Genomic DNA, 13,542 nt, shown 5'->3' with positions numbered 1-13,542 from the left:
TGCCAGATAGGACCCAAAGAACTCTGCTCTCCAAAGAGGAAAATCTGCCCGGCAAGATCGCTGCCAGTCTGAGAAGATAGCAGAGAGAGCCCTGCAGAGGCTGTGCAGAGGGTTTGCTCCTAGAGACACACCTTTCTGAACCTGAAATGAGTGTGCCTCCAATACCCATGGCGTTCTCTTGGTGCAGTTTCTGTGTGCTGCATTTTAGACTGTTACTTAGGGGTGTTGCTTTTGAGTTTGTGCAAAACAGACGAAAGAGGAAATGGACAGGCTCAGTAAAATCTGTAGATCCTGTGTTTGGAACAACGAAAACTGACCTTTGAAGAGCTAGCCTCTTTAGGACTGGGTCTAGTTTCTAGATCACAGGTGCCTCCTTTCTGGCAGCTCTGTCTGTCGCATAGCTCCACCAAATTCTTCTCCACAGTTCTAGGTCTAGTCTCCCAGTGCCTGTTAGGCAGCCCCTCCTAGGGGGTCTATGCGCCTTCCCCATCTTCCTTCCTCGTGCCCTGGGAATCTGTTAAAGTGGGCTAAAGGTCTGGGATTCAGTTTTGGTGCCCCCTTGTCTGTTGAGCAGGCACTGACTGGGAGACCACAAACCCTTCCAACAAGTCTACCTCTGGCATCTCCTCCCACATACCTGTTCTCCTCACTCCTTCCTTCCGCATCCGTCCATGAGACCCCTGTCAGGGGCAGGAGACTTCCATGCAGAAGCTATTGCGCTATATCACAAGCACCCTGCTCGGCCTACAAAATTAGTTTCTTGCACACACTAAGCAGATCTAGTTATTTCTTAAATCCCATGATGTTCTGCTATCACCTGGCACCACATACTACATTCAGTCCTAGACTGGAAGCACAGACTTTACCAGAAAGATGTGCAGATCAAGGCCCTGCCTGGACTTGTGGTCAAGTCTTACCTGGGAAGTCTGCTTAAAGGGATATTGCTCCTGTGTCCTCACCCTGCTACCCTAATGGTCCTCATGCTTTCTAGTGCATGAGGCGCTCGGGTGTATTTCAGCCCCCTCATCCTTGAGAAACTCGAGGGCAAGGACTGTTCCCTTGTAGGTTTTTTACCAACAATCAATGTAGTGCTTGGCCTGAGGCCAGGGCTCAGCAAGTGCTTATACCACAGGCAACCTCACTTAGAAGGGGCTAGCTTCTAAAATGGAAAAGTTGGATTAAAATGATGTATTAATGAGTTCATATATAAAAGCATAGAAATATAAAAGTTAAAATGAAGTTCAAATTGGTAATTATTCATATTACAAATAAAACCCTGTGGAATGCTATTTCAGAAACGCCTTCGATCTGTACCATAACTCATTTAATGTGCTCATCTACCTAAAAAGATCCTGTAAACTTCCCTAGGTAAAGCTATGTAAATGATTTTTAAAGGCACACAATACAGAACACACACACACACAAAATGCAAAAACAAAAATTAATAAAGACTACAGATGTGGCCCAGCCTAACAGTAAACACCTTCCAAGCACTGGGATGGACAGAATTCTCTAATCACAGCAGCACTGGAGTGACGAGGGAGAGCTAGGTCTCGTCCCTTACAAGTCAATCAATCTTATAGGCCCTTCCTTAACCAATAGTCCACTAAAGCTCACCCCAGGACTGTAGCAAAACGAATAAATGAGCTGAAATGGAACCAAACCACAGCTGCCCAAGAACTGAATGGCCCTTGTTCCAGGGCCACAGACAGCCATTAGCAGGAGGGACTGACAGAGAGGGCCCAGCAGCACCCACCTCGATGATCTCCGTCTGCGCGTGCTTCGTCCAGAATGCCTGCGGAGGCGTGGTGACACTCACAGCCACAAAACTATTTGGTTTTCGATCTAGCGATGGAGTGTGCAGCTCACTACAAGCTACAAAAATCAAGACAGGGAAAAGGGAATCCTTTTAGATAGAGTTCTAGTTAGCTCATTGCTCTGCATAAACCCAAAAGAAAGCTTAAAATAACACTCCCAGAGACACCATGGTCACACTGTCAGTAAGACAGGGGAGTTTAAAAATGTGTCTTCTCATTGCTTTCCCTCTTCCATCACTGGTGCTAGGGTGGCCTTCTGATTGAGTGTGACAGCATAGCTACATACCACATATAATATAATATAATATAATATAATATAATATAATATAATATAATATAATATAATATAATATAATATAATATGATATATGTAGGCACTTAAAGATATACATAAAATAAAAAATCTTTAAAAAATAAGAAGGGCACTAAACTTCATTAAATCTTCAGTTTTGTGAGACAAGAGGCTAGACGGCGACGGCTGCACAGTTTGCAACTGCAGCTAAGGCCTCCGTGTCCACTCGAGATGGCTAAAGTGGCAGCTACCATGCCATCTGTATCCATGAGCACCACGCATGTGGCATCAACTCTAACTCCAAACCCATCCTCACAAGCACAGGAGGGAAGCTCCATGCAGGAGCAGGACAAAAGGAAGACAGTGAGGAGGACAGAAGGAAGTGGGGGAGTCCTGAAAGAATCAGAAAGGCAGAAAACAAGGAGGAGGCGCTACACACTGCAGGCTAGAGAAGGCCAATGCCCTGGTGCATTCCAAGTGACATGAACTAAAGTTAATTAATTCCTCATGGCCAATATCCCCTGAAGTACCCCTCCATAGTCTCAGTCATCCAAACATCTGGTTCCAGGCTGGTGACACTGTTGGGAGGTTTAGGAACTGTAGCCCTATTGGAAGAAGAACCTACTGCTAGCCGCTCTTTCTGCTGTGTGCTTGAGGTCCAAGGTGCGAGCCCTCAGCTTATGCTCCAGCTGAGATGACTGTCGCTTGCTGCTGTGCCTCCCTACCATCGCAGACTCCTACCCCCCTCCTCTGTAAGCTGCCTTGGTTATGGTGCTTACCACAGCTATAGAAAAGTAACCGACACATTGTCCAAAGCCCAGCCACCTTTTTTGGTTCCAATCATAGAGTGACTGCTTTCATCCTGTCCTACCAGCCATCCCTCCCTATCACACCCCTGTGCATGTACCATGTTAGAGCCACTGTTCATGCAGCTGCCACACGGTTCCCCGGCTGCGCAGTTTCAATCCTTTCGGATGTCAGTGTCTGACCACCTGCTCCTGAGGAGCACTCCACAGCACTGTTGAGACTGTGAGGCTAGGTAGGGGCTGACGCAGCCCTTCAGTTTGTACGGCTTAAAAATATCTCAGGGCACCTGACTGATTAAAGGGTATTCTCTCTAGGTAGTTATTGCCTCTAAGACCTCTAAATATATTGTCTCAGGGTTTCTATTTTTTACTGCTATAAAACTGACAGTCTAAAGTATTGTTCTCTCTCTCTCTCTCTCTCTCTCTCTCTCTCTGTCTCTCTGTGTATGTGTGTGTGTGTGTGTGTGTGTGTGTGTCTGTGTGTGTGCGTCTGTGTGTGTAGCTCCTACAATTTCTTCAAGTATGGGAAAAGACAAGAAAGAATTCCAGAGAGCCAGAAGAATAAATAGAAATATGTAGCAGTGGGGGGAAGGGAACTGGGGAAAACCACTAGAAAGTCCCAGAAGCCAGGGATATAAGAGGCTCCCAGGACCCAATGGGGATGACTTTAGTCAAAATACCCAACAGTGGGGAGATAGAACCTGACGAGACCACCTCTAGTAGATAGGCATGGCCCCAGTTAAGGGATGGGCCACTCACTCATCTCAAAAGTTTAAGCCAGAATTGTTCCTGTCCAAAGGAAATACAGGGACAAAAAAATGGAGCAGATAATAAAGGAGAGGTCATTCAGAGACTGCTCCACATAGGGAGCCATGACACCAAATCCAGACACCAAATCCAGACACTACTGATGATGCCAAGGAGTGCTTGCTGACAGGAGCCTAGTATGGCTGTCCCCTGAGAGGCTCTGCCAGAGCCTGACTAATACAGAGGTGGGTACTCACAGCCAACCACAGGACTGAGCTCAGAGTCCCCAATGGGGGAGTTAGAGAAGGGACTGAAGGAGATGAAGGGGTTTGCAGCCCCATAGGAAGAACAACAATATCAAGTAACCAGATCCTGCAGACCTCCCAGGGACTAAACCACCAACTAAAGAGTACACATGGAGGGGCCCATGGCTCCTGCTGCATATGTAGCATAGGACTGCCTTATCTGGCATCAGTGGGAGGGGAGGCCCTTTGTCCTGTGGAGGCTTGAGCCACAGAGAAGGGGGATGCTAGGGCAGTGAGGCAGGAGTGGGTGGGTGGGGGAACACCTTCACAGAGGCAAAGGAGAGGGGGGATGGGGGTTTGCAGAGGGGAGATCTGCAAGGGGAACATTTGACATGTAAATAAATAGAAAAATCAACAAGAAAGAAAGAGAGAGAGAGAGAGAGAGAGAGAGAGAAAGAAAGAAGGAAGGAAGGAAGGAAGGAAGGAAGGAAGGAAGGAAGGAAGGAAGGAAGGAAAGAAAGAAAGAAAGAAAGAAAGAAAGAAAGAAAGAAAGAAAGAAAGAAAGAAAGAAAGAAAGAAAGAAAGAACGAACTGTTGATTTGGTTGTGCTGCCGTAGTCGTCCTGGTAAAGACAGGGTCAAGGCTTTATATCTGCCGAAGGTGATCTACCACTGAGATCAGCCCCAGTCTGATTGCTTCTGATTGACATTCTCAGGGGACAAAAGAAAAGAAAAAAAGAAACAAAACAACAAAACCTGTTTCTACTGAGTAAAATCTGGCTGTGGCAGAGGAGGAGGAGGAGAAAGAAGGAAGAGGAAGAAGGGGAGGAGGAGGAAGAGGAAGAAGAGGAAGAAGTAGAAAATAGAAGAAAAAAGGAGAAAAAAGGAAGAAGTAGTAGTAGTTCAAGTGTGTATGTGTGTGTTTGTGAACTCACATGCACGCGCGCGCGCACACACACACACACTTTTCTCTTCAGAAAATGGTCAAGTAATAATAGATACCTTAAGAATGTGGCTATGGATCCATCAGTGCTGAGAGGACAGTCAGCACAGGTGAGACCTGCCCTGCATCTCAGAGGATGCGGTCTGGAACCCTCTGGCAGAAGCCTTCCAGTTTCTGCCTCTGGCTTGGGACCATCCTCTGCCACAGCGCATCATACCCAAGTGGAGCACCGAGGTAGCTAGCCACCCAGGAGTGGGGAAAGGCCTCACAACACAGACAGAACCCCCAAGACCCCCCCCCCCCCAGCTCAGAGGATTCCATCCAGAACCCTCTGGCGGAAGCCCTCTGGTTTCTGTCTTTGGCTTGGGACCATCCTCTGCTACAACACGCCATATCTAAGTGGAGCATGAAGGTAGCTAACCACCCATCAGCACAGAGAGGACAGTCAGCACAGGTGAGACCTGCCCTGCAGCTCAGAAGATGCAGCTGGAAACCCTAAGGACACAAGAATCTAAGAGCAGCCTGGGACAGAAGTCTGTTTTCCGCCCGCACCCAGAACTGATCGGGGGCCTCAGAGCTACATACCCAAAAGCAAGCACAAGAGAGTGGGACTCACAGGAGTACTTACATACCTGTGTACACAGAGAACTGGTCTCCCATGAGCAGAAACAGAGGCTAGGCTTGTGTGACAGACAAGTCACTGTCAGAGACAGCAACACCAGCTAACACCAGAGATAACCAGATGGCAAAAGGCAAACACAAGAACATTATCAACAGAAACCAAGGCAGCATGGCACCATATGAACCAAGTTCTCCCACAACAGCAAGTCCTGGATACCCCCAACATACCAGAAAAGCAAGATCTGGATTTAAAATCACATCTTATTATGATGATAGAGGATTTCAAGAAGGACTCAAATAACTCTCTTAAAGAAATACAGGAAAACATGAGTCAACAGGTAGAAGCCCTTAAAAGGGAAACACAAAAATCTCTTTAAAAACTACAAGAGAAAATGGGTCAACAGGTAGAAATCCTTAAAGAGCAAACACAAAAGCCCTTAAAGAATTACAGGAAAACACAAACAAACAAGTAAAGGTACTGAACAAAACCATCCAGGATCTAAAAAAACGGAAGTAGAAACAACAAAGAAATCACAAGGGGGAGGGGGCAACTTTGGAGATAGAAAACTTTGGAAAGAAATCAGGAGTGATAGATGCAAACATCAACAGAATACAAGAACTAGAAGAAAGAATCTCAGATGCTGAAGATACCATAGAAAGCATTGACTCAATAGTCAAAGAAAATGCAAAATATAAAAAGTGTGTAACCCAAAATATCCAGAAAATCCAAGACACAATGAGAAGACCAAACCTACGGATTATAGGTATAGAAGAGAGCGAAGATCTACAACTTAAAGTGCCAGTAAATATCTTCAACAAAATTATAGAAGAAAACTTCCCTAACCTAAAGAGAGAGATGCCCATGAACATACAAGAAGCCTAAAGAACTCCAAACAGACTGGTCCAGAACAGAAATTCCTCCCTTCAATCAAAACACTAAATGTACTAACCAAAGAAATAATATTAAAAGCAGTAAGGGAAAAAGGCCAAGTAACATATAAAGGAAGACCTATCAGAATTACACCAGACTTCTCACCAGAGACCATGAAAGCAAGAAGATCCTGGGCAGATCTCATACAGACCCTAAGAGAACACAAATGCCAGCCCAGACTACTATATCCAGCAAAACTCTCAACATAGATGTAGAAACCAAGATAGTCTATGATAAAACCAAATTTACACAATATCTTTCCACAAATTCAGCCCTACAAAGCATAATAGGTGGAAAACGCCAATATAAGGAGGGCAACTACACCCTAGGAAAAACAAGATAGTATCTTCTTTCAACAAACCCAAAAGAAGATAACCACCAAACATGAAAACAACATCAAAAATAGCAGGAAGCAACAATCAGTATTCCTTAATATCTCTTAACATCAATGGACTCAATTCCCCAATAAAAAGATATAGACTAACAGACTGGATACGTAAACAGACCCAGTATTTTGCTGCATACAGGAAACGCACCTCAGTGTCAAAGACAAATGCTACCTCAGAGTAAAATGCTGGAAAACAATTTTCCAAGCAAATGGTTCCAGGAAACAAGCTGAAGTAGCCATTCTAATATCAGATAAAATTGACTTTCAACCAAAAATCATCAAAAAAGACATGGAAGGACACTTCATACTCATCAAAGGAAAAATACACCAAGAAGAACTCTCAATTCTAAACATCTATGCTCCAAATGCAAGGGCACTCTCATTTGTAAAAGAAATTTTACTAAAGCTCAAAGCACACATTACACTTCACAAAATAATTGTGGGTGACTTCAACACCCCACTCTCATCAATGGACAGATCAGGGAAGCACAAACTAAACAGAGACACAGTGAAACTAACAGAAATTTTGGACCAAATGGATTTAACAGATATCTATAGAACATTTCATCCTAAATCAAAAGAATATACCTTCTTCTCAGCACCTCAAGGAACCTTCTCCAAAACTGACCATATTAATTGGTCACAAAACACACTTCAACAGATATAAGAAGATTGAATTAATCCCATGCCTCCTATCAGATCACTATGGAGTAAGGGTGGTCTTCAATAGCAACAAAAACAAAAGAAAGCCCACATACACCTGGAAGCTGAACAATGCTCTGCTCAATGATACCTTAGTCAAGGAAAAAAATAAGGAAAGAAATCAAAAACTTTTTAAAATTTAATGAAAATGAAGGCACAACATACCCAAATTTATGGGACACAATGAGAGCAGTGCTAAGAGGAAAACTCATAGCTCTGAGTGACTCCAAAAAGAAGCTGGAGAGAGCATACACTAGCAGCTTAACAGCACACCTGAAAGCGCCAGAGCAGAAGAAGCTAATACACCCAAGAGGAGTAGAAGGCAGGAAATCATCAAACTCAGGGCTGAAATCAACCAAGTAGAAACAAAAAGAACTATACAAAGAATCAACAAAACCAGGAGCTGGTTCTTTGAGAAAATCCACAAGATAGACAAACCTCTAGCCAGACTAACCAAAGGGCAAAGAGACAGTATCCAAATTAAAAAATCAGAAATGAAAAGGGAGATATAACAACAGAAACCTAGGAAATTCAAAAAATCATCAGATCCTACTACAAATGCCTATACTCAACACAACTGGAAAATCTGGAAGAAATGGACAATTTTCCAGACAGATACAAAATACCAAAGTTGAATCAGGATCAGAAAGGCCATCTAAACAGTCTGTAACCCCTAAAGAAATAGAAGCAGTCTTAGCCATTCTGACTGGTGTAAGATGAAATCTTAGGGTTGTTTTGATTTGCATTTCCCTAATGACTAATGAAGTTGAGCATTTTTTAAGATGTTTCTCCGCCATCCGAAGTTCTTCAGGTGAGAATTCTTTGTTTAACTCTGTACCCCATTTTTTAATAGGGTTGTTTGGTTTTCTGGAGTCTAACTTCTTGAGTTCTTTATATATATTGGATATTAGCCCTCTATCTGATGTAGGATTGGTGAAGATCTTTTCCCAATTTGTTGGTTGCCGATTTGTCCTCTTGATGGTGTCCTTTGCCTTACAGAAACTTTGTAATTTTATGAGGTCCCATTTGTCAATTCTTGCTCTTAGAGCATACGCTATTGGTGTTCTGTTCAGAAACTTTCTCCCTGTACCAATGTCCTCAAGGGTCTTCCCCAATTTCTTTTCTATTAGCTTCAGAGTGTCTGGCTTTATGTGGAGGTCCTTGATCCATTTGGATTTGAGCTTAGTACAAGGAGACAAGGATGGATCAATTCGCATTCTTCTGCATGCTGACCTCCAGTTGAACCAGCACCATTTGTTGAAAAGGCTATCTTTTTTCCATTGGATGTTTTCAGCCTCTTTGTCGAGGATCAAGTGGCCATAGGTGTGTGGGTTCATTTCTGGATCTTCAATCCTGTTCCATTGATCCTCCTGCCTGTCACTGTGCCAATACCATGCAGTTTTTAACACTATTGCTCTGTAGTATTGCTTGAGGTCAGGGATACTGATTCCCCCAGATTTTCTTTTGTTGCTGAGAATAGTTTTAGCTATCCTGGGTTTTTTGTTGTTCCAGATGAATTTGATAATTGCTCTTTCTAACTCTGTGAAGAATTGAGTTGGGATTTTGATGGGTATTGCATTGAATCTGTATAGTGCTTTAGGCAAAATGGCCATTTTAACTATATTGATTCTACCGATCCAGGAGCATGGGAGGTTTTCCCATTTTTTGAGGTCTTCTTCCATTTCCTTCTTCAGAGTCTTGAAGTTCTTGTCATACAGATCTTTCACATGTTTGGTAAGAGTCACCCCAAGATACTTTATACTGTTTGTGGCTATTGTGAAGGGGGTCATTTTCCCTAATTTCTTTCTCAGCCTGCTTATCCTTTGAGTATAGGAAGGCCACTGATTTGCTTGAGTTGATTTTATAACCTGCCACTTTGCTGAAGTTGTTTATCAGCTGTAGGAGCTCTCTAGTGGAGTTCTTTGGGTCACTTAGGTAGACGATCATGTCGTCTGCAAATAATGATAGTTTGACTTCTTCCTTTCCAATTTGTATCCCTTTGACCTCCTTATGTTGTCGAATTGCCCGAGCTAGTACCTCAAGTACAATATTGAAAAGATAAGGAGAAAGGGGGCAGCCTTGTCTGGTCCCTGATTTCAGTGGGATTGCTTCAAGTTTCTCTCCATTTAGTTTGATGCTGGCTACCGGTTTGCTGTATATTGCTTTTACTATGTTTAGGTATGGTCTGTGAAGATGGGCCTTGAATTCCTGTTCTCTCCAAAACTTTACACCAGTCAGAATGGCTAAGATTAAAAATTCAGGAGACAGCAGGTGTTGGAGAGGGTGTGGAGAAAGAGGAACACTCCTCCACTGCTGGTGGGGTTGCAAATTGGTACAACCACTCTGGAAATCAGTCTGGCGGTTCCTCCGAAAACTGGGTACCTTACTTCCAGAAGATCCTGCTATACCACTCCTGGGCATATACCCAGAAGACTCCCCACCATGTAATAAGGATACATGTTCTACTATGTTCATAGCAGCCCTATTTGTAATTGCCAGATGCTGGAAAGAACCCAGGTCTCCCTCAACAGAAGAGTGGATGCAAAAAATGTGGTATATCTACACAATGGAGTACTATTCAGCCATTAGAAACAATGAATTTATGAAATTCTTAGGCAAATGGATGGAGCTAGAGAATATCATACTAAGTGAGATAACCCAGACTCAAAAGGTGAATCATGGTATGCACTCACTAATAAGTGGATATTAACCTAGAAAACTGGAATACCCAAAACATAATCCACACATCAAATGAGGTACAAGAAGAAAGGAGGAGTGGCCCCTGGTTCTGGAAAGACTCAGTGAAACAGTATTCAGCAAAACCAGAACGGGGAAGTGGGAAGGGGTGGGTGGGAGGACAGGGGAAGAGAAGGGGGTTTGCGGGACTTTCGGGGAGTGGGGGGGCTAGAAAAGGGGAAATCATTTGAAATGTAAATAAATTATATCGAATAAAAAAAAAAAAAAAGAAATAGAAGCAGTCACTGAAAGTCTCCCAACCAAAAAAAGCACAGGACCAGATGATTTTAGTGCAGAATTCTGTCAGATCTTCAAAGAAGACCTAACACAGATACTCTTCAAACTATTCCACAAAATAGAAACAGAAGGAACACTACTTAACTCATCCTATGAAGCCACAATTACACTGATACCAAAACCACAGAAAGATCCAACAAAGAAAGAGAACTTCAGACCAATTTCCCTTATAAATATCAATGCAAAAATACTCAATAAAAGACTTGCCAACTGAATCCAAGAACACATCAAAACGATCATTCACCATGATCAAGTAGACTTCATCCCAGGGATGCAGGGATGGTTCAATATATGGAAATCCATCATGTAATCCACTACATAAACAAACTCAAAGAAAAAAACCACATAGTCATTTCATTGGATGCTGAAAAAGCATTTGACAAAATTCAGCATCCTTTCATGTTAAAAGTCTTGGAAAGATCAGGAATTCAAGGCTCATACCTAAACATAGTAAAAGCAATATATAGCAAACTAGTAGCTAACATCAAACTAAATGGAGAGAAACTTGAAGCAATCCCACTAAAATAAGGGACTAGACAAGGCTGCCCTCTCTCTCCATATTTATTCAAGACAGTACTTGAAGTTCTAGCTGGAGCAATTAGACAACAAAAGGAGGTCAAAAGGATACAAATTGGAAAGGAAGAAGTCAAACAATCACTATTTGCAGATGATATAATAGTATACCTAAGTGACCCAAAAAACTCCACCAGAGAACTCCTACACCTGATAAAAAAAACTTCAGCAATGTTGCCCGATATAAAATTAACTCAAGTCAGTAGCCTTCCTATACTCAAAGGATAAACAGGCTGAGAAAAAAATTAGGGAAATGACACTCTTTACAATAGTCACAAACAAGAGAGAGTATCTTGGTGTGACTCTAACCAAACAAGTCAAAGATCTGTATGATAAGAACTTCAAGTCTCTGAAGAAAGAAATTGAAGAAGATCTCAGAAGATGGAAAGATCTCCCATGCTCGTGAATTGGCAGAATATAGCAAAAAAAAATGGCCATCTTGCCAAAAGTAATCTATAGATTCAATGCAATCTCCATCAAATTTCCAACTCAATTCTTCATAGAGTTAGAAAAAGCAATTCTCAAATTCATCTGCAATAACTAACACCCAAGGATAGCTAAAACTATTCTCAACAGTAAAAGAACTTCTGGGGGAATCAGTATCCCAGATCTCAAGCAGTACTACAGAGCAATAGTGTTAAAAACTGCAAGGTATTGGTACAGTGACAGGCAGGTAGATCAATGGAATAGAATTGAAGACCCAGAAATGAACCCACACACCAATGGTCACTTGATCTTTGACAAAGGAGCTAAAACCATCCAGTGGGGAAAAAAAGACAGAATTTTCAACAAATGGTGCTGGTTCAACTGGAAGTTGACATGCAGAAGAATACAAATCCATCCATTTTTATCTCCTTAAAAGTAGATCAAGGACATCCACATAAATCTAATAGAAGAGAAACTAGGGAAGAGCCTTGAGCACATGGGCACAGAGGAAAATTTCCTGAACAAAACACCAATAGCTTATACTCTAAGACAAAGAATTGACAAATGAGACCTAATAAAATTACAAAATTTCTGTAAGGCAAAAGACCCTGTCAATAGGACAAAACGTCAACCAACAAATTGGGAAAAGATCTTTACCAACCCTACATCCAACAGAGGGCTAATATCCAACATATGCAAAGAACTCAAGAAGTTAGACTCCAGAGAACCAAATAACCCTATTAAAAATGGGGTAGAGAGCTAAAAAAAGAATTTTCACCTGAGGAATATCAAATGGCTGAGAAGCACCTAAAGAAATGCTTAACATCCTTAGTCATCAGGGAAATGCAGATCAAAACAACCCTGAGATTTCACCTCACGCCAGTCAGAATGGCTAAGATCAAAACCTCAGGAGACAGCAGGTGCTGGCAAGGATGTGGAGAAAGAGGAACACTCTTCCACTGCTGGTGGGACTGCAAGCTGGTACAACCACTCTGGAAGTCAGCTTGGTGGTTCCTCAGAAAACTGGGCATAATACTACTGGAGGACCCTGTTATACCACTCCTGGGCATATACCCAGAGGATTCTCCAGCATGTAATAAAGACACATGCTCCACTATGTTCATTGCAGCCCTATTTATAATAGCCAGAAGCTGGAAAGAACCCAGATATCCCTCAATGGAGGAATGGATATAGAAAATGTGGTATATTTACACAATGGAATACTACTCAGCTATTAAAAACAATGAATTCATGAAATTCTTGGTCAAATGGGTGGAATTGGAAAATATCATCCTGACTGAGGTAACCCAATCAAAAAAGAATACACATGGTATACACTCACTGATAAATGGATATTAGCCCAGAAACTTAGAATACCAAAGACATAATTCACATATCAAATGATGCTCAAGAAGAAGGAAAAACAATGTATTTCTAGTCTTTCTTAGAAGGGGGAACACAATTCCCACAGAAGGAGATACAAAGACAAAATGTGGAGCAGAGTCTGACAGAAGAACTATCCAGAGATTATCCCACCTAGTATCCATTCCACATATAGTTACAAAACCCAGACACTATTGTTGATGCCCACAGTACTTGCTGACCAGAGCCAGATATACCTGTCACCTGGGAGGTTCTGCTAATGCATGACAAATACAGAGGGAGACACTCTCAGCCAGCCACTGAACTAAGCACAGGGTCTCCAATGGAGGAGCTAGGGAAAGGACCCAAGGAGCTGAAGGGGTTTGCAGAGCCATAGGAGGAACAACAATATGAGCCACCCAGTACTCCTAGAGCTCCCAGGGACAAAACCATCAACCAGAGAGTGCATCAGTGGAGTTACAGCAGCAGAGGATGGCCTTGTTGGACATCAAAGGGAGAAGAGGCCCTTGGTCCTGGAGTGTGGGGGAATGCCAGGACAGAGAAGTGGGAGAGGGTTGACTGGGGAACAGGGGGAGGGGAGATGGGTTATCAGACTTTCAGAGGGGGGAACCAGGAAAGGGGACATTTGAAATGTAA

At 42.6% G+C, this 13,542-nt stretch overlaps 1 protein-coding gene across 10 annotated transcripts in view; it reads right to left on the bottom strand.

Moving 5' to 3' along the window:
- The window catches only part of Inpp4a (inositol polyphosphate-4-phosphatase type I A), a 114,492-nt gene that overhangs the window by 42,826 nt on the left and 58,124 nt on the right, over positions 1 to 13,542 (bottom strand). For all 10 annotated transcript variants that reach the window (XM_052193012.1, XM_052193018.1, XM_052193019.1 and 7 more), the window contains one exon: positions 1,757 to 1,875. In XM_052193012.1, the coding sequence (XP_052048972.1) occupies positions 1,757 to 1,875 (119 nt within the window). The remainder of the gene's footprint in view (positions 1 to 1,756; positions 1,876 to 13,542) is intronic.

This window comes from Apodemus sylvaticus, chromosome 9, assembly GCF_947179515.1.
Source record: "Apodemus sylvaticus chromosome 9, mApoSyl1.1, whole genome shotgun sequence".
Taxonomy (NCBI): domain Eukaryota; kingdom Metazoa; phylum Chordata; class Mammalia; order Rodentia; family Muridae; genus Apodemus; species Apodemus sylvaticus.
This window is presented reverse-complemented; position numbering and strand designations above follow the sequence as displayed.